At 45.5% G+C, this 22,369-nt stretch overlaps 1 protein-coding gene across 3 annotated transcripts in view; it reads left to right on the top strand.

The window, feature by feature from the left end:
• Positions 1 to 22,369, top strand: part of LOC122929256 (chromaffin granule amine transporter-like) — a 138,965-nt gene that overhangs the window by 94,442 nt on the left and 22,154 nt on the right. For all 3 annotated transcript variants that reach the window (XM_044282770.1, XM_044282769.1, XM_044282771.1), the window contains exons 11-13: positions 15,527 to 15,605; positions 15,687 to 15,738; positions 16,437 to 16,620. In XM_044282770.1, coding sequence (XP_044138705.1) covers positions 15,527 to 15,605; positions 15,687 to 15,738; positions 16,437 to 16,620 — 315 coding nt within the window. The remainder of the gene's footprint in view (positions 1 to 15,526; positions 15,606 to 15,686; positions 15,739 to 16,436; positions 16,621 to 22,369) is intronic.

Below are 22,369 nucleotides of genomic sequence, written 5' to 3'. Positions count from 1 at the left end.
AGCAGCATGAAGAGACCACAGAATGGTGAAGTGGCAGCAGCATGAGGAGACGAAAGAGTAGTGAGGTGGCAGCAGCATGAAGAGACGACAGAGTGGTTCAGAGACAGAGTGGGTAGGTGGAGGGCAATACCAGTACTAGCTGAAGATGGTGGCTGAGAGTAGGAGCACCTGGAGAGCAGGTGTGGCATCAGGCAAGTGGCAGCATCAGAATAGTAGCTGAAGCAGGTAGCCAGAAGGAACTTGTCTCTTTTGTCAAAGTGTTGGTGTGGCACCATGGATGATCTAGTGGGCATTGGTGTTTAAAAATCCTGGCTGATCCATGCCTGATTAATATTCACAAAGGTCATATTTTCTACATTTTGCTTTGCACATTGCTTGTGCTCGAATGTCCTCCTTCTCTAGTTCAGCCCCCCCAGGGCTTATGTGGCCGTGAGATGTAGTCGCCACGTCTCCTGTCCCCTGGCCAGCCAGATTTAGCAGCATCTGTTCCAGGACATGAATCAGTGGAATGACATTGTTCATCTCGCAGTCCTGGCGACTGGGAAATAAAGTGGCCTCCTCAAAGGGCCCGAGCAAATGGCAGGTGTCACGCATGAGCTACCACTAGCTAACATCGAAGTTACACAGGGGAGTACTTCTGTGAAAGGGCCCGAGCAAACGGCAGGTCACGCATGAGCTGCCTACTGGCTAACATCGAGGTTACACAGGGGAGTACCTCTGTCCGCCTGCATCATCAAGAAATCGTTTATGGCCTTTCTCTGTTCATTTAGTCGGTCTAACATATGGAGGGTGGAATTTCAACAGGTGGAAAAGTTGCATATCAGCCTATGTCGGGGGATGCCGTTCTGCCGCTGCAGCTCAAGGAGGGTGTTCTTTGTGGTATACGAGTGGCTTAAGTGCATGCAAAGTTTCCTGGCCATTTTCAGTATATATTGCATGGCTTAGCCCTTTTTGACGCATCACCGACACCATGTTTTTCCCATTGTCGTTCACTATGGTTATGATTTTGACTAGTTTTCGAGGAGAAAGCCAGGATTCGAGTTCTTGATGGACACAGAGAAGTTCCTCACCTGTGTGACTCAGTTTGCCCAGGCAAACTAGGTGCAGAACAGCAAGACACTGCCGTGCCCTGCACATGTGGTATGCTGGAGGGGCACTGTGAATTGTCCCTGCAGTGGAGGGCTGAGCAACTTTGGTAATTTGGAACTGAATCAGACATTCAGAAAAGAAGAGAAAAAGAATAGGATATAGCAAAGAAAAGGTGGGGAAAATGTAAACCAATCTATTCCTATCAATGTGTACCGTTTTGCGCCCGGAACACAAGTTCCGCAGGACAGGATACTAAGTAACCACTGTCCTATTGTTATGATTGCGCAAAAAGCTGCACTTGTCAGTTCTTTGTGCTCTGATCTCCCAAAAGCTGACTTCTGCCTGGTTTTGGGTTCTGCTATCCCACTAGCTGCCACCAATGTGACAACCACCCGCCAATCCCGTCGTACTAAGCCACAGAGAATCTCTGATTGACTGGCCGATTTCCTGAAAGGTGTATTATTGGGGCCGGAATAATCCCTTAAGAGATGGTTCAGTGCATTGGTTTCGAACCCAGGAAATATGAGGAAATATGGACGCAAATATGAAAGCTATGTATTAGAGGTGGCTGCCCGGTGACCTCTTTTTGTGTCTCAAACAGCTGTCTGATAAGCATCTGTCCTGCTCTCTTTGAAGCGCACTGGCAATACTGAAGGTATGAGAACCCTGCTGGTATTGGAGACACTATGGCTGCAGAAAGACCAGGTTTAGGAGGTTCTGTCATAAGAGAACTAGATTGATGGCTACTCAACTTGGCATGGGGCAGGAAAGGTTTGTCACAAGGTGGTGATAATGGCACCTCTGCTCTGTGAATTACTCCTTTAGTGAAAAGAGAAGATTCTTAGTGAAGGCTCTGGTGTCTCTGTGATTGCAAAATATGGCGCATTTGCGATTTCCTAGTATCGCTGTGGATCGCAAAGCGTCACACTGAAATACTGTATGATAAAAGAATTACATTAAAATTAAAATAATACCCCCCAAAAAAGGCTGTAATACAATGTTACTTCCCCGCTAAATGGCAATTAAGACGTATTCTTTTTCCTATTTCCATACCCCAAAAAAAAGAAATATAACAATCACAAGTCACTGCAGAACAGCTAATGGGACGTACGTATCATTCCTATTAATACACCACGTAATTGTCTGCATTACTTTGTAACTTCACCACTGAATGCCAATTATGACATATATTTTCTCCTTTTTTTTTCCTATTTCTACACCACAAAAAAATATATATAACAATAAAAATTCACCTCAGATGGGGTGATAAGGCATACGTATATTTTATTTCTCTACACCACGTAAATGGCTGTGGTACAATGTAACTTCACTGCTGAATGCTAATTATGACATATATTTTCTCCTTTTTTTTCCTATTTCTACCGCACACAAAAAAAATATAACAATCACAATTCACCGCAGAACGGCTATTAAGACATATTCTTTTTCCTATTTCTACACCCCAAAAAAGAAATATAACAATCACAATTCACAGCAGAATGGGTGATGGGACGTACGTATATTTTCTTTTTCTACACCACATAAATGGCTGTAGTACAATGTAACTTCACCGCCGAACGGCACTTATGACATATATATATTTATTTTTTTCCTATTAACACACCCCAAAAAAAAATGTCAACAATGTAAAATCAACGCAGAATGGCTGATAGGACGTACGTAGCTATCCTATTAATACACCCCGTAAATGGCTGTAGTACAATGTAACTTCACCTCTGAATGGCAATTATGACATATATTTTTCCCTTTTTTTTTCCTATTAATACACGCACAAAAAATAATAATTTGAACCAAGTCAAATCAAAGCAGAACAGCTAATGGGACGTAAGTATCTTTCCTATTAATAAACCCCGTACATGGCTGTAGTACAATGTAACTTCACTGCTGAACAGCAATTCTGACATATATTTTTTCCCCTAATAATAACCCCCCCTCCAAAAAACAAGTTTAACAAAGTAAAATCAATGCAGAACGGCTAATAGGAAGTACGTATCTTTCCTATTCTACAGAACTTGCACCCCAATACCTAGCAAGGTTTGCTGGAATTAATGATGTATCATATAGTGCAAACAACCTAAAAGCAATTTGGATCCACAGTTAGTGCAGCAAGGTGTAATAGAATCGCTCCTATTACCCAGGCTGTACACTCTCCTATTGCAGCCTGTTCTCCTTTTATAGCACAAATGATGCCTCCCTATCCTTTCCCTACACCTTGACTAATCTTTCCCTGAACTTGTAAATTATTTTTTCAGCACAAAGAAGTCTTTCTTAGCACTGTCCCTAGCGCCTGCTGACGTCTCTTCCTGCACTAAATACACTGGAAAATGGCTGAATCCAAGATGGCTGAGGCTATTTATAGGGCTGTGACATCACAGGGCTTGCTGGCTGCTGATTGGCTGCATGCATGGCATTGTGGGTGATCCCTCGTTCTCAGAGTTCTTTGCTCCATGTCCTAACATGTGCAGAAGCTAAAATTAGAAAAAAATTTGATTCGTTACCGCGAATCTTGAGGAAATTAGGGTTCGGTGCGAATCAAATTATTCCTGAAAATCAGATCGAATTCCACTTCGTCAACTTCGATTCGCTCATCTCTAATAAAAAGCATTACATAAAAACTATGCTTACTAGGTACCTACACAATGATAATAACCTGAAGAATTAAGATTATTCAGTTTGAAACAATGTAAAAAAATAACTAATCAATATAAATTACACTGTAATTTGCATGTAACCCCAAACATCAGAAAAAATAATAATTTCTCATTCATAAAACTTCATATAGGTTATAAGGCCTCATACGGCCATGTCAGAGAAAAATGTAAAAAAGTTATGGCTGCTAATTATTTCTTTTTCAGATCTGCTCATTAAGGGATTAAACATATTTTAAAAAAAGTTCTCACTTCAGTTATTTGGTCAGTTATTTCCTTCAGTTATTGTGAGCCAAAACCAGTAGTAAAACCTACAGAGATCAGGAATAATGGAAAGATCTGCAACTACTCTGTGTTTTTGATCCGCACCTGGTTTTGGCTCACAATGACTGATGGAAATAACTGATCAAATAACTGAAGTCTGAACATCGCCTTACTAGTGTTTTTCCCTTATGCCTCTACATTGGCACTGCTTCAGTTTTGTTTCATATGCCTCGGGACATGTGAAAGCCTCCTGCATGTCTGTCTTGTATTCTTTGTTTATGCTATCCACCTAGCCTTTATTTTCCCTTCCCCGGTATCTGGGAGGGCTGGGCATTGAACAGGGGATTTTGGAGGAGCGAGAGCTGATTCATTGAGAATCATCTGGGATCTGGCATAAGATGTGTATCCTAGACAGATGGGGATTCTTGTGGGGAGCAAGATTCTCCTACTTCCGGTGACATACTTCTGGCAAGGTGATGTGTTCCAGCCTCATGGGAAGTCTCAGATGTTGCGTGAGGCACAGGGAAATTAAATCCCTCAGAGGCCAGTATTCAAGTTGGCATCCATCTACTGAGGTCTCCTTGCTTTATTTTCTGACTGCTGGTGAATATGTCTACCCCCAATGATTTTTCTGAACTTTCAAGTAAATCTGAAGAGATCCCATTAAGGCCCTTAGCCTGTAAGCTTCTCCTTCAATCTGGTTATTATAGCACTATTCTGAAGTGTATCTGGAGATATGTGGATATGTCTATTATTCACCATAGCAGTGTTTTGGTTGAGGTCTCCCTTAGGCTAGTTTCACATCAGTGGCTATCCTCTGCAGCATTTTGTTCCAGTATGGAACACCCTGCTGGAGTTCTCTGGATCCAGCTTTGCAATACACTGATGCCTGCCCATCAAACCAAATTGACTATAATGAGGTCCGGCAGAGATCCGGCTGATAACTGGCAAATATGCTGGAAATCGGTCAAAAACATTGCATGCAGCATTCCTAGCACTCTATGCCAAACAGCCTGCTACAGAGGACACCCACATGTGTGAAACTAGCGTTATTCTTTTTTTAACAGTCACTGCAAAAAAAAAAAAATTCCCTATATATTTTGCTTTTTAGGCTTGGGAGGTCTCTTCTGCAAAAACCTGGTGAAATTGCTCAGAAAAAAATGTGCCTTACATAGGAAAACTCTCACTCCTCCTTTATAAAAGCTGCCGTTTACTTGATGTATTAAAAAATTGTTGGCAGAATAGGCCCAATCATTTATTGAAAATATGAGAGTTTTTATAAGAGATGAAGTAAACTCTTCTATTGAGTTAAGGACGTATCCTCCTTCTCCCCTGCCATCAACTTCTAAAAATATGGAACTCCCCTCTTTTGCGGTGGATTTAGATGACGGTGAATTGTTTTATGAAGGCGAATTAGATTCATCGGACAATGCTTCAGCTCATCCCCTTTTCCCTTCCAGTCGATAGTGAAGACATTAAGGACTACTATGAAACTAGAACATGAGAGGTAACCTCAATCAGTCCAAAATCAGATGTTTCAGGGCTTATGGGAAAAAACACACATTTTTTCTCAATACATAGCAATGTGAAATCTCTTACTGCTAGAGAATGGAGGGGAGGGATCCTGAAAAAGACAAGGGATATCTTAGGCATTTAAGTGTAAATATCCCTTTGCTGATGAGAATTGCGAACTATGGGAGAAGACACACAAAACTGATGCCTCTGTGGCACACATTTCATAAAAATATTCTCTTCTGTTCGAGAACCTGGGACAACTAAAAGACCCCATGGATAAGAAGTGTGAAGGATTGTTGAAACATGCTTGGGAAACAGGTACATCAATTTTCAGACCTGCCATTGCTGCAGCCTGTACAGCTATATCTCCTTGGTTAAATCAGTTAAAAGACCATGTAGCTGCTGGTACCTCTAGAGAAGAAATGTATCCTCCCTGCTGGTATAAAAACAAGCACAATTTCTTAGCAGATGCTTCTGCTGATCTAGTAAGACTATCAGCTAGGTCCACAGCCATTTCCAATGACACTTGTAGAGCCATATGGCTGCGGTCCTGGTCAGGCAATGCAGGTTCTAAGAGTAGCTCCCCTGTGAGGGCAATAGACCTTTTGGCTCTGCTCTAGATGACATTCTAGATAAGACATCTGACAGAAAAAAAGGCCTCCCTTCTGAATTCAAGTATTTTTATTAGAGAAGGATTGTTTGTAACCAGGGTAGACAAGATCAGAAGAAAAGAGAGCTCTCTGCAAAATGTCAGCCCTCTATGGGAAAAAAAAGGGATTTCTTTTCAATCCCGATAATGTCTTCAAAGAAGCACGATGACACCACGGTTCCAGTGGGAGACAGAGTCAGGTCCATAAACACCTCCCCATGGCTTACAACGTTATTCACTCAGGCTACCATATAGAATTCAAAAACAAATACAGCTTTGGAGTCAGAGGTCTATATTTTTACGAGGGCAGCATGGTGGCTCAGTGGTTAGCACTGGTGCCTTGCAGCGAATCTGACCAAGGACAACATCTGCATGGAGTTTGTATGTTCTCCCTGTGTTTGTGTGGGTTTCTTACAGGTACTCCGGTTTCCTCCCACACTCCAAAGACATACTGATAGGGAACTTAGATTGTGAGCCCCATTGGGGACAGTGTGATGCTAATGTCTGTAAAGCGCTGCGAAATATAGTAGCGCTATGTAAGTGCATAAAATAAATAAATACATTTTACTTTAAAAACAAGTTATTTGCATGTTCTTCTAAACCAAAGAAAACAGGGATTTTAGTCACCTCTGTCTCTTCTCGTAAAAAAAAAAAATAATAATAATGGTTCCTTCACAACTATCATAAATCTTACAAAAAAAAAATAAAAAATTTAAACACTTAGGTCAATTGTTAATCTACTACACCAACCATTATGGCAACCATGGACTTGTCAAAAGCATACTACCATGTTATTCACAAAAGTCAGTCTCTCAGAGTGCTGGATGGACTATTACCTGATCCCTCTCCGCACCTCTGATTTCCTGTTTGCCTGATTTATCTATACCCCTTTACTGAGTTCTATTAAAATATTTATTATTTTCATAGTTAACGTTCCTTCAGGCTGAAAATCATATTAACAAGAGTTACCAAAAGTTCTTAAGAATCGTTCTATACATGGGGGACAATCTGTGTTATCTTCAGTTTCAGGCTGTACCATTCAGGCTCTCAACAGCTTCATGAATCTTCACCAAAATCAAGGCAGAAGTCTCAGGGTATCTCCATTTACAACAGACCATGGTGGTGCCTTACTTAGATGATCTCTTAATAGCAGCAAATTCTGAGAAAATTATTTCAGGTCAGATCCAGATGGTTTTGAAAACTCTTACATCCCTGGGATGGCTGATCAACAAGGAGAAATCTGACTTCAGATTTGCCAACAGAAAAAAATGTTGGGGTCCTCCTAGACTTTGATATGTTACTTTTTTCCCACAGGACAAACAGATGGCAATAATACAAAATCTATCTACTTTACGAAGCCTCAAATCAGTCTCTGTAAGGACTATTATGAGGCCTCTGTTGCTCCTAACATCTACCATTCTCTCAGTCAAATGGGATCAGGCCCATACAAGGGTTCTTTAAACTTTGCGACCATCCATCCGGGACAAGAAGCAGTACTCTCTGCAGAAAAAGATGAATCTTCTATCCTCGGTGAAGTACCCTCTCCTATGTTGGTTGATGTAGAAAAACCTTCAGAAAAGGGTGAATTTGCACCCAGAAAATCAGACAGTGATAACCAATGATGCCAGCAGGAGAGATTGAGAAGCCCATACCTCCAAGACGGTAGTCCAGTCTGATCAAAAAACAAGTCCAAGTTCCTCAAATATCAGGGAACTGTCAGCAGTGTTTCAAGCATTGTTGAGTCTGAAAATGTTTATTATAAATTGCCATGTGAAAGTCCTTTGGGACAATATGACCAAAGTCACCTACTTAAACCTGCAAGGGGGCACAAGGAGCAAAAGCCACAGGGAAATTTCGATAAACATTTTTGCTTGGGGGGAGAAAAATTACAGCAGTTCATCTCAGGGGGAAGGAAAATATATTCGCAGATTATCTCAGCAGACAAACCCTCAAGAAGGGGTGTGGTCTCTAAATATGGAAATATTTCTCCAGATAACACAAAATGGGGCTCCCAGATACTAGATGTGTTTGCAACCAAAGAGAACAGGTGAGTTCAGAACTTCCACTCAATTTCACCTTTGGAACAACTTTTTCAAGTAGATTCCCTTTTTCAACCCACCCTGGCTCAGAGGTTTGCTGTATGTGTCCCCTCCATTCTCTTTAATACCAAGAATTCTAATGAAAGTCCTGGAGGAAAAAGCGCAAGTAATAATGATAGCTCTGAACTGGCCAAAGAGGGCATGGTATCCTGTTCTTCTAAAATTATCACTGGGGAAATTCTGGACGCTGCCAACAGTCTTAAGTCTTCTCAGTCAAAGTTCAGTTCTGAACGTCCCACAACTTTGTCTGACTGCATGCCGAACCTTACTGATGGAGTGATATGCACTTTATTACATAGAGTGGAAAGTTTTTTGTCTTTTGCCTATGGAATCCTGAGGATCCTCAAGATCTCATCCTAGAATTTCTAAGGGTGTGTCATGGTCTTACCTCCTTGCTGTTCCCTTCGTTTGACATGTGCTGGCGGCCATCTTGGTTTCTGGGTTTTCTTGTAGCCTCCCACCCTGCGGCTCCTCCTTCCCACTGGGAGGAGCTGGATGCCTAGCTCATATATATAGGAGGTCTGTGGCTTCAGTTCCTTGCTTGGTCCTCCTGTGTTCACATGCTTCCAAGACTGCTGCTGCTTCTGGTTCCTGATCCTGGCCTCGTCTGACTACCCCGTTGGTTCCTGATCCTGGCTTCGTCTGACTACCCCGTTGGTTCCTGATCCTGGCTTCGTCTGACTACCCTTCTGGTTCCTGACCTCTGTCTCCGCAAGACCCTGCTTCGGTTTAGCCATCCGTTTGGACTTTTGCTTACGGCTTGCTCTTCAATAAAACCTTCTTATTTTCCACTTATCTCTTGTTGTACGTCTGGTTCATGGTTCCATGACATTAGGACCAAGCCATGAATTCTGACGGTACAGGGCCATCCTTGCTACCTTCGCTGGTTGCCAGACTTGATCAGCAGGATCACCTGTTGGGTCGGTTCGCTGTGGCGTTGCAAACCCTGCTTGAACGCACGGCTTATTTAGCTTCCGTTGCCGATGGGTCGGTTGTCGCTCCTGGGCCCGCTCCTACTGCCGCTCCGGTTGTTGCGCCAGAGTCTACCCCGACACCTGTTGCTGCGCCTGTGGTGTTTCGGGGTATGACCGGTTCTGCCCCCCTTCCACAGCGCTTTGGGGGAGAGCCAACTCAGTGCCGAGGTTTCCTTAACCAGGTGGGCATTTACTTCGAGTTGCTGCCACATGCCTTTCCTACTGAGAGATCAAAGGTGGGCTTCTTGATCTCGCTGCTCTCGGACAAGGCCTTGGCCTGGGCCAGCCCTTTATGGGAGAACAACAATCCGGTGGTTGCCGAGTTTTCCGGTTTTGTTGCTTCTCTTCGGAGGGTATTCGATGTGCCGGCTCGTGCTGCCTCTGCTGCGAAGCTCCTTATGTCCATCAGACAGGGTTCACGATCCGTAGCTGAATACGCCATTGAGTTTCGTACCCTGGCAGCAGAGGTGGGCTGGAATAATGAGGCTCTGGTCGCTGCTTTCTCTCATGGTCTCTCGGATGCCTTGAAGGATGAGGTTGCAGCTAAGGACCTACCAGTGGAGCTCGAGTCTCTTATTTCTTTCCTGATTTTGATTGACACCAGACTCAGGGAGAGACCTTCCTTTAAGGAGAGCCTGCGGAGGCCTTCTAACAGATTGGCGCCTACGTTTGCTGTCCCACCCGTGCCTCCCTCTCCTCCCACGCCTCCTGGGGATGACTTGTCTGGGGGTGAACCCATGCAGCTGGGGTTTGCTCGCCTGTCCGAGGGGGAGAGGGTACTCCGGAGACGCGAGGGCCGATGCATGTACTGTGGTCTCGGTGGGCATTTTCGGTTGGCATGCCCGAACCGTCCGGGAAACGCTTGCACCTGAGATCCTGTCGGGGGCAGATCTTGGGTGGAGTCTCCTCGTCCCCGGTTTCCCGTGTTGACAAACCACTGATTACTGTTGTCCTCTCCTGGGTCGGGGGCTCGGTGACGACCCAGGCGTTGGTGGACTCTGGTGCTGGTGGTTTGTTCATTGATAGTGTGTTCGCTGCCGCCAATTCCATTCCTCTGCAGCCTCGAGGTTCCCCACTGGCTCTTGAGGCGATAGACGGCAGACCCCTTCTGCCGCCACACGTGACTCATGAGACCCTTCCAGTGGGGATGGCCATTGGTGCCGTTCACAGAGAGTCGGTCTGTCTCCAGGTTATTTCGTCTCCACACTACTCGGTGGTCTTGGGGTACCCCTGGCTCCAGAAGCATAATCCGACTTTCGATTGGAAATCGGCCGAGATCCTCTCGTGGTCACCGCAGTGTGGGGCTAGTTGCATCCATGGGCCTGTCAAGTTGCTGAGTACTTCCTCGGACTCTCTGTTGCCTCCTGAATACGAGGAGTACCGGGATGTATTCGATAAGGTGCGTGCGGTTGCCCTACCTCCGCACCGCCCATACGATTGTGCCATAGAGTTACAATCTGGTGCCGTTCCTCCTCGTGGCAAAGTCTATCCACTGTCGGTAGCGGAGAATGAGGCCATGGAGGAGTACGTGAGGGAGGCGCTTTCACGCGGACACATTCGCAAATCCTCGTCCCCGGCAGGGGCTGGATTTTTCTTTGTGAAAAAGAAGGGCGGTGAATTGAGGCCTTGCATCGATTACAGGGGTCTCAATCGCATCACGATCAAGAACGCTTACCCGATACCCTTGATTTCCGAGCTGTTCGATCGCCTCAAAGGGGCCACGGTCTTTACCAAACTCGACCTGAGGGCGGCATATAACCTGGTAAGGATCAAGGCGGGCGATGAGTGGAAGACCGCGTTTAACACCAGGACCGGTCATTATGAATCCTTGGTTATGCCCTTTGGGTTGTGCAATGCGCCCGCAGTCTTCCAGGAATTCATCAACGATGTTTTCCGTGACCTGTTGCAGCAGTGTGTGGTGGTCTATTTGGATGACATCTTGGTATATTCTGAATCCATGGAGGCCCACATTCTGGATGTCAGACGAGTGTTGCAACGGTTACGAGAGAACAAGCTGTTCGGTAAGCTTGAGAAATGCGAATTTCACCGATCCCAGGTAACCTTCTTAGGTTACATCATTTCCGCTGAGGGGTTCTCCATGGATCCTGAGAAGGTTTCGGCTGTCTTACAGTGGCCCCAGCCCAGTGGTCTTCGTGCCCTGCAGCGCTTTTTGGGCTTCGCCAATTATTATCGTAAGTTCATCAGGGACTTTTCCATGCTAGCCAAGCCTCTCACGGATCTGACCAGGAAGGGCAGTAATCCCCAGGTCTGGCCGCCCGAGGCCATCCGAGCTTTTGAGGCTCTAAAGTCCGCCTTTGTGTCGGCTCCGATTCTGTCGCATCCCAACCCTGGGTTGCCGTTTGTCCTCGAGGTGGACGCGTCTGAGACGGGAGTAGGCGCCCTCCTGTCTCAGCGTAGAACACCGGAGGGTCCTCTGCTTCCTTGTGGGTTTTACTCCCGGAAACTGTCTTCCGCGGAGTGCAACTATCAGATTGGTGACAGGGAGTTATTGGCCATCGTGCAGGCCCTTAAAGAGTGGAGGCACTTGCTCGAGGGCTCGGTGGTTCCGGTTCTCATCCTGACGGACCACAAGAATCTGACCTACCTCTCTGAGGCCAAGAGATTGACACCACGTCAGGCCAGATGGGCTCTGTTCTTGTCACGTTTTAATTACGTGGTCTCCTACCTACCCGGTTCCAAGAACATCAGAGCGGATGCCTTATCACGGCAGTACTCCGAGCTGTCCGGGGAGGAGTCGATTCCGACTTCGGTCATACCTCCGAATCAGATCCTGGCCGCCATTCGCACCAGCCTGACCTCTCCCCTGGGTGAGCAGATTTTGGCGGCTCAATCTGGTGCTCCCTCTGGGAGACCCAACGGCAGGTGTTTTGTGCCTGAGGAGTTGCGCACTCGGTTGTTGCGAACCTACCATAACTCCAAGGCCGTGGGGCATCCTGGAAAGAATCAGCTGTCCTGGGCTGTTTCACGTCTGTTCTGGTGGCCTTCCCTACGTTCCGACATCGCCGCATATGTAGCGGCATGCTCCGTTTGTGCCCAGAGTAAGTCCCCTCGGCACCTTCCGTTGGGCCTTTTGCAACCCATAGCCACCGGGGAGCGTCCATGGTCACACCTGGGGATGGATTTCATTGTGGACCTCCCTGCATCCCGAGGCCATACGGTCATTCTCATGATAGTGGATCGGTTTTCCAAAATGTGCCACTGTGTTCCTCTCAAGAAGTTACCCTCTGCACAAGAGTTGGCCTCGATTTTTGCCAGGGAGGTCTTCCGGTTGCACGGTTTGCCCAAGGAGATTGTGTCGGATCGGGGGAGTCAGTTTGTGTCCAGGTTCTGGCGCGCCTTTTGCTCCCAGTTGGGGATTCATCTCTCTTTCTCCTCGGCCTACCACCCTCAGTCCAATGGGGCCGCAGAACGATCCAATCAGGCCTTGGAGCAATTCCTTCGTTGCTATGTCTCCGATCACCAAGACAATTGGGTTGACCTCCTGCCTTGGGCTGAGTTTGCCAGGAACACGGCGGTGAACTCTTCCTCTGGGACGTCTCCCTTCATGGCCAATTATGGGTTCCAACCTGCCGTGTTACCGGAGGTATTCTCTCCCCAGGATATTCCGGCTGTGGAGGATCACCTTTCCGTCCTACGTGCTTCTTGGGTACAGATCCAGAGGTCCCTTGAGGTCTCTGCGCAGCGCCAGAGACTCCAGGCTGATCGCAGACGAGCGCCCGCTCCTTCCTACCAGGTCGGAGACCGCGTATGGTTGTCCACCCGCAACCTCAACCTTCGAGTGCCCACTCCCAAGCTGGCGCCTCGCTTTGTTGGTCCCTTCCGAGTGCTTCGCAGGGTAAACTCGGTAGCCTATGCCCTTGCGCTTCCTCCTGGCATGCGGATCTCCAACGTGTTTCATGTCTCCCTGTTGAAGCCACTGGTGTGTAATCGTTTCACTTCCTCGATTCCTCGGCCTCGTCCGATCCAAGTGGGCAATCGTGAGGAGTATGAGGTGAGCAATATCCTGGACTCACGCCTGGTCCGCGGCCGGGTGCAGTTTTTGGTCCATTGGCGTGGTTATGGTCCAGAGGAGCGTTCCTGGGTTCCCTCCGCAGATGTCCATGCTCCTGCTTTGCTCCGAGCCTTCCACGCACGCTTCCCTCAGAAACCGTTCCTTACTCCGCGGAGGAGGGGCCCTTGAGGGGGAGGTACTGTCATGGTCTTACCTCCTTGCTGTTCCCTTCGTTTGACATGTGCTGGCGGCCATCTTGGTTTCTGGGTTTTCTTGTAGCCTCCCACCCTGCGGCTCCTCCTTCCCACTGGGAGGAGCTGGATGCCTAGCTCATATATATAGGAGGTCTGTGGCTTCAGTTCCTTGCTTGGTCCTCCTGTGTTCACATGCTTCCAAGACTGCTGCTGCTTCTGGTTCCTGATCCTGGCCTCGTCTGACTACCCCGTTGGTTCCTGATCCTGGCTTCGTCTGACTACCCCGTTGGTTCCTGATCCTGGCTTCGTCTGACTACCCTTCTGGTTCCTGACCTCTGTCTCCGCAAGACCCTGCTTCGGTTTAGCCATCCGTTTGGACTTTTGCTTACGGCTTGCTCTTCAATAAAACCTTCTTATTTTCCACTTATCTCTTGTTGTACGTCTGGTTCATGGTTCCATGACAGGGTGGGTCTAAAAACAGGCACTATGAAAGTCCAGATTGCAGCCCTTTTTGGATTTCAGACTCGGAAATCTCATGAATTAAACATTTACTAAAAGGGCTTACAGAATACGTCTAACTCATGGTTCGGGAGTTCTCCCCTTGGGATTTATATCTTTTACTATCTGTCCTTATGTTGGCACCCTTTGAACCTATCCTATCTATTAAAATGTTTACACTCAACATGGCTTTCCTTTTAGTAATCACCACAGCAAGGAATGTAGGAGAGGTCAAAGTTTTTTCCTATAAACCACCTTACCTTACTGTTCTGGATGACAGAAAAAAAACCTTTACCTGCTTTTCTACCAAAGGTGCTTTCTACATTCCATTGTCAATAAGAGGTATCTACCCTTTTTCTGTACATCTCCCTCTTCGGGGCAGGAATGGAACTTTCATAAAATGGACATTCATAGATGTCTAATGGCCTACTTGGAAGCAACTCAGGAGCTCACATAATAGGACAGGCTCCTTCTGCAGTATCAGATTTTAAAGTCTCTATAGCCCGTTAGATTAGGCTTGACAAAAGTGTCTGCAACCAATAATACAGCCCTAAGTTTATTTTGCTCAGAAAATCCTTATGACAGTTCCATTGGGTAGGGAAAGGGAAAGATGATAATTACTCTAACCGGTAATTGGATTTACCTCCACGACTACACTGGGGATTCCCTTCCCTATTATTTTCTTGTATTTTTTTTATCTAATGTTTGCTTTATGGTCATTATGTTGTTATTATAATGTGCCCAGCATCTTGTGGTCTTCTCTGTCATTAAAATGAAGCAGGTAGGCAGAAGAAACTCTTATTTGAGGCTTCCGCACTGTCCATGGGAGACCAAGTCAACCTCCTGTCAGTATTGTGGTGGAGGCTACAGGAAATCCAATTACCAGTAAGGGCTCCTTCAGACGACCGTATCTGCTTTGCATTCCACAAATTGTGGATCTGCACAACACCACACAATACCGGTTCTGCTAAAACGGACAAGAATAGGACAGGTTCTATCTTGTTTGTGGGGCCGTGGAACAGAAGTACGGATGCGGAAAGCACACAGTGTGCTGTCCGGATCTTTTATTGAAATGAATGGGTCCACAAATTGCGGAACGGATGCGGACACAAATATACGGTCGTCTGAATAATACCCTAAGAGTAGTTATTACCTTTTCACATTTTTAAAGTCACTATCTACATTATATTTAACAAAAAAATCCTGTAATCTTGCATTTTCATTCTCTACACTGAGCCTTATAATAGGCTGATACATCCTGTTCTGTCGAGATCACTTCTGAGCAATCACCTCATTATCATCACAGACAGGATTACAAACATACATATACAAAATACAGGATCCACCAATCACAATAGGTTATGGTCACAAGTTATGTACTCCTCTTCTCCCTTCACAATGACCCAGATGGGGGCCCTCTCTAAGAAAGCCATATGCCCTAATGTTGTGACACAGCCCCTTTAATATTCTCCTTCATTATTGTACCATTCAAAGCACTGGCTCCTTATACCGTTTTCCTTTAATAATTACACATTATAACCCGCACATGTTTACTTTTAACAGGATTGGCTTTCCTACCTGCCAGTATTTCATACCTCCTATGTACCAACCTGTTTGGCATTCTGTCATACAAGATGGGGAGGTCAGTCTATTCTTATTCTACGTCTAGATATTCACTGCTGTCAATTCACTGAAGACTAAACCAGCATCTTCTTTCTTTCAGGTGGCTGTGTGCATTTCTCGGCATGATAATCACAGGAATTGGTCTCTTATTGGTCAGTATAGATAGATTAGTACATGGCAGAAAGTCCTCTGTCTCATGGGTGCACCTGATTTTGCTTAGTCTAATGTCAACCTGGTTGTATATATGGGTATTGGATGCCCATCTACTGATGCCTCAAATGTACACGTTCAAACCCCGAGCATGAGAAAATGTTCATAAAATTAAATCACAATTAAAGGGAACCTGTCACCAGTTTTATGGTGTCCTAACTAAGGGCAACATAAATAAGTGACTGATTCTCTTAGCAAAATGCTGGGTCACTTTCTTTAATTGACCCAGTAAATCTGCCAACATCTTGTATTGAAAAGCTCCAGCTGATAATGATGAGTCCTGAATATTCATGAGCTCCTGACTCTCCCCGCCCACCTGCTGCTGAATGACAGTTTGTTTCCATATGAATCAGCAGCAGGTGGGCAGGGGAGTGGCTATAGCTCTGAATTAAATATACGCTTGACTCAATGACATCACACTGGACTCAAATCAGCTCATTAGCATGTGGCATCTTTGTGTGTATATTATGAGGTAACCATCTGTCACACCAGTAAGTGAATACATCTAAGGCACTTTTTAGTAGTTAATGATTGTATATAATTAGTTAGATTATAATCAAATATCCACATGACAGGTTCCCTTTAAGTCTTACATTCCTAATTTGTATATTTTGCTTCTATATAATGCTTTTCCATCTAGGTTCCACTAGCTTCCAATATATATGGTCTTATCGGTCCTAACGCTGCCATTGGCATTGCCCTTGGAATGGTTGATTCATCAGTCATGCCTATCATGGGACAATTGGTAGATCTACGTCATACCTCTGTGTACGGTGGGATATATGCCATTTCGGACATTGCTCTATGCATGGGATTTGCATTGGGTAAGATTTTTTAAATTAACACTGTCTACTTAACATATAATTAAGGTATGTAATGTCTATTAGGTGGTGTACAATACTCAGGTTTATATGTCAGGGTATCGGATGAAGTCCTGTTACAGTGGAAGCAGATAGTCAGTGAAGGTAAGAGCCCATTTACACGGGCCAATAATCAGGACAATGATCAAGAACAAACTGTTTATTCCCAAACATTGACCACTTGTTAGCAGTATTGATATGCAGTTCCACAATGACCTCTGTTGTGGGGCAGTGGTGTGCCGAGGGGAGCATCCGCCCCAGGTGCCGGCTCTCAGAGGGGTGCCAGAAGTGATGAGCGCTTCCATTAATACAGATAGAAGTGCTCATTGCTTGAGCGCAGGGGAGCTGCAGTCCTGTCACTGACCGCTCAGCTCCTCACGCTCCTTCTCTCTCGCACTGAATGGTGAAGCAGGGAGCCTTCTGCTCCCTGCTTCACTATTCAGCTCTGCAGACAGAGAATGCGCTGCTGGCCTGTGTGGGAGGAGCCTTCAGCCCCGGAATCTGTCTGTGCTCCTCCCACCAGAGGTCGCACTACATTTTTTCCAGAAGAGTAAAAATACTCCTCTGACCATTTTTGAGGAGTATTTTTACCCGAGGTGGAGTACGAAATTTGCAATAATTCAAATACATAATATATCTGCCTAGTTTGGAGCCTCTGTTGCAGATTCTGTCTAAACACCAGACAAAAAAGCCTTGTACGCAGCGCTTTTTTGGTCTGGTAAACAGACAGGCTCATGAATGGAAACTGAATGGACTCCATCATAGTAAACAGGGTCTATTCAGCTTCTTCCCTGTTAGGCCGGGTTCACATGACATTTGTGCCATATATTAAAGGGGTTGTCTGAGTTCAGAGCTGAACCCGGACATATCCTCATTTTCACCCAGGCAGCCCCCCTGACTTGAGCATCGGAGCAGTTCATGTTCCGATGCTCTCCTTTGCCCTGCGCTAAATCGTGCAGGGCAAAGGCATTTTCTGGAGTTCAGGTAATGTACCGGGCTATGCATGGGGCTGCCAGGCGGAGGCTTCCGCCCAGCAGTGAGCCCCGTGACATCACCGGCACTGATGGGTGGGCTTTACTGCTGCCCTAGCCTGTAAAACGGCTAGGGCAGTGCTAAAGCCCACCCATCAGAGCCGGTAATGTCACCGAACACACTGCTGGGTGGAAGCCTCCGCCCGGCAGTGTGTTATTGTAAATAAAAGAGCCAGCGCAGGTCAAGGGAGCGCATCGGAGCATGAAATTATGGGTATGTCCGGGTTCAGCTCTGAACCCGGATAACCCCTTTAATTGTACCAACAAAAAAACGTATATACATTAACAGACGCCTCAGACAGATGCCATACTGTGGCATCTGTCACCATAGAATTCCATTGTAAAAAAAATATATGTATATATACGTTAGTCTACATGTTTTTTTGTTGTCTTTGCAGGATGGAAAAATATGGTACACTACACTTTCCCATCCTGCAGAATCCTAAAAAAAAGTACTTTTTTATTTTAATTTTTTTACCATGGAACTCCATGGTGATGGATGTCACAGTATGGCATCTGTTGTGTATGTTGAGTGTATGACAAAAACCTAGCCTTACGTGCCCGATCCAGCACTTCCGTTATTTTGGTTGTTCTGCTCCATTAGATGAGCAGAACAACAGAAAAAAATAGTGGTGATGTGAACGGGGCCTAAGAGGTGGGGATTTATGCAGGGGACCAGTCCAGTCCAATATGGCGGATCTTCCCTGTACTTTACCACTTGGCTATAATAGCCTGTCTGCATTCACTACATACATGCGTGTTATGTATGTGGTGCAGCGTGTGATGAGTGTGGGGCAGGGTGTGATGTATACATGTGTGTGATATATGTAGTTAAACACACACTTGGGCCTTTGCTCAGACCCTCGGGATAATTACTGACAACAAACAAAATGGTCCTCTGACCAAGTAATCCCTTTAGGGGTCCTAACTATATATAAAGTACATCTTTTATTATATTCACTTTAAAACTGCTATTATACTGTAGAAAAGAAAAAATGTGTATGATTAAAACTATCAGGACTAAGCAGAGGGTATCAGTTTTAACACCAGTATATGGCAGTACTAAGGTATGTGCTTTTTCACTGGTTGATATTTATATTTATATATTAGGATCATGCAATTATATTCACGTTGTATATTAGGTTTATGCCACCATAATCATATGGTCTGAGAACCAGAGCTAAAATCATCATTTTCCTCTCATTTACCCCTATTAATATTATTATGAGACTAGTGGCTCTGATGCTGAGCTCTGACTGTGCCCCCCCCCCATGTCCCCATACCATTGATAATGACATGGCCAACTGTTACAAAGCATCTAATGACATAGGGCATACAGGCAGGCCTGCCATCAGAAATTTTGGGGCCCCTTACACAGCTCAAGGCCTGGGCCCCCCTCCTACCCCGCCCCTTTAGAATCCGTGCTGACTCCACCTCCCCTCCACCCCCAAGGACCTACCCCCAATTTCATTATTTTTTTTACAACTACAAAGACAGTAAAAAGTGATAATCAACGATTTCAGTAAGGAATTAATTTTTGACCAAATAATATGAAGCCCGCTACCATGACAAGGTAGACTCTTTTAAGCAGGATCCTCCACTAACTACACTACCTGTTCTAATCTGCCCTAGCAATCTTCCCCTGGCACATTTAAGAAAAAAACACCTTAAAAGCACAAGGTTTACGGTTACAGTGTTATGGGGGGGATCTGTGGATGACTTACTGTTATGGGAGGAATCTGTGGATGACGTACTGTTATGGGGGGAATCTGTGGATGACGTACTGTTATGGGGGGAATCTGTGGATGACACACTGTTATGGGGGGAATCTGTGGATGACACACTGTTATGGGGGGAATCTGTGGATGACACACTGTTATGGGGGGAATCTGTGGATGACACACTGTTATGGCGGGAATCTGTGGATGACACACTGTTATGGGGGATATGTTGATAACACACTGTTATGGGGGATATGTTGATAACACACTGTTATGGGGGATCTGTGGATGACACTGTTATGGGGTACTGTGGATGACACACTGTTATGGGGATCTGTGGATGACACACTGTTATGGGGATCTGTGGATGACACACTGTTATGGGGATCTGTGGATGACACACTGTTATGGGGATCTGTGGATGACACACTGTTATGGGGATCTGTGGATGACACACTGTTATGAGGAATCTGTGGATGACGAACACTGTTATGGGTGATCTGTGGATGACACACTGTTATGGGGGATCTGTGGATGACACACTGTTATGGGTGATCTGTGGATGACACACTGTTATGGGGGATCTGTGGATGACACACTGTTATGGGGAATCTGTGGATGACACACTGTTATGGGGGATCTGTGGATAATGAACACTGTTATGGGGGATCTGTGGATGACACACTGTTATGGGGGATCTGTGGATGACACACTGTTATGGGGGACTCAACCACTCTCAAACCCAACTGGTCAAACTTATTAAATGAATCCCAAACACAATATGCACAATAACACCCCCACCCCCTCCAACACTTAATTAACCCCTTCATGGCCTAAACATTTTTTTCAAAGCAGAACCCAAAGCTAAATAGGGCTGGGTGGGCTGGCAAGGGAGGGGTTAATAACAATAAGTGATGGAGGATCCTGGCCCTGTGGGATAATCCAGAAAGCAGCTTTGCATTTTACCCCCGAGCAAAGACCACACAACATAGAGCTGCCTAGCCAAGTAGACAACATAAGGATCAATATGAAAATAAATAATTTGGAGCCTTTGAAATAGCTCAGCTCAGTATGCGGCACAGGCTACTCTCACACTGCCGTTTCTGGGTTCAGCCCCAATGCATTCAGAATGGATAAGGATCCGTTTAGAATGCATCCGTTTGGCTCCGTTCCGCCTCCATTCCGCTCTGGAGGCGGACACCAAAACGCTGCTTGCAGTCGGATCTTTAGATTCTTTTAACCTGTGACTCATTTGATTCTTAGACTCCCTGCACTTGTGTCAGTGACTCAGACTCAGAGCTGCTAGTGCTTGCCTTGCCTCAGCTCTGATTGGTTGGTGGGCGGGGAGGGGCGGGGCTGGCAGAAGCAGCTTCCACTCTAGGATCAGATTACACTCCTCCCGAGCCCCTCCCCTCCCTGCTGCCAGCGGCTCTGCTATTGTGTGCTGTGACCGAGCGGCTTCACTCGGATCGGCTCAGTCAGAGGAATCGACTCCTCCGGTTCAGTGAACTGAATCGGTTCAAATGAACGATTCGTTCATGAACTGGACATCACTAGCAAGGAATAATCAATTGCCCCCCTCTAGCGATGCAATAAAGTTCAACTCAAGTCACTGACAAATGGGAGGGGGAAAAAAATTAAATAAAAATATATTTATTTATTTATTTTTTAAATTGGAACTGGTCGGGCCTCCCCCCAGGGTCTGGGCCCCTTACTGGGGTATTGGCTGTACCCCCCTGATGGCGGCCCTGCATACAGGCGACAATGCTTGGTCATGTGATCGCAATCTCTCTCCCCTCTCACGAACATACGGCGCGTCCAGCGCACTGAGAGGGGAGGAGACAGGCACGGGAGAGGGGGTGAGTGACACAGAGGGGAGGAGACAGGGTGCGCGAGCATTGATGACACGCGGCCCGTATCTAACACCAATGGAAAGCGCACATTGGAGGAGAATGTCTAAGAGGGAGGGGGGGTAGGCTATTTAAATGGGCGCATCAAGGCGCGCAAACACTATTACCCTACTCCCCTGATGAAGCCGCAAGCAGCGGTGAAACGTGTCGGGAGGGGTAGTGTTTGCTGTTGTATTTTAGACAGTGAATAGCAAAGGGCACCAATTGGAATTGATAGGAAAATTTAGATGGATAGAGTGTTGTGTGTGTAGTGAACTGTGTATGTGACCAATCCGCAATCCACATAGCATGAACGAGCAGAGTGTACAATCAGTGCGCAAGTAATAGCACACTGGTTAGTACGATTACAGCAATACCAATTTTTTTTTCTTTGCATCACCATATTCTAAAATGGGCAAGGCCACGTTTTTGTGGGGTGATATGTTATTTTTATTGATACCATTTTGGGGTATATTACATTTTTTTTATATTTTTTCTTATTTTGGAAGGCAAAGCAATCAAAAAACGTGACTTGGACATTCTGATTTTTTTCCCCTTACACTATTCACCATACAGGATAAATACTTCTATATTTTAATCGTTCAGGCATTTTCAGATGCAACAATAGTAGTGATCTTTATTTTTTATTGTTTATTTTCTATTCGTAAACCTGGTGAAGTGGGTCATATGAAAACTTTTTTCACTTTTTTTTTTACAGAAAATGTTGTATTCTCTGACCTTTTAGAAAGGTACATGATGCAATCTGTAGTGAAGGTAATCTTTTTACGAGCTGATCCTCAGCTGTGGTCATGTGACCAACACTCTCCAAATGACACAGGACAGGAAATCAGTTACTTCTCTATTCATTCCTATGAGACTGACATTGAGACTCCCATAGGAATACATAGGGAAACTGGCTTCCTGTCCACACATAATATCCTGTGTTATTTAGAGAGTCAGCATGTTGGTCACATGACACAGGCTGAGGATCAGAAGGGAGGTTCTAACTCACAAATACAGTCACTGGTAAGAAGATTTACTACAGTTTATATCAAGTACTGTAACGGATCTT

Source organism: Bufo gargarizans, chromosome 2, assembly GCF_014858855.1.
Source record: "Bufo gargarizans isolate SCDJY-AF-19 chromosome 2, ASM1485885v1, whole genome shotgun sequence".
Lineage (NCBI taxonomy): Eukaryota > Metazoa > Chordata > Amphibia > Anura > Bufonidae > Bufo > Bufo gargarizans.
Note: the sequence above shows the minus strand (reverse complement) of the source record. Positions and strands in the feature narration are given on the sequence as shown.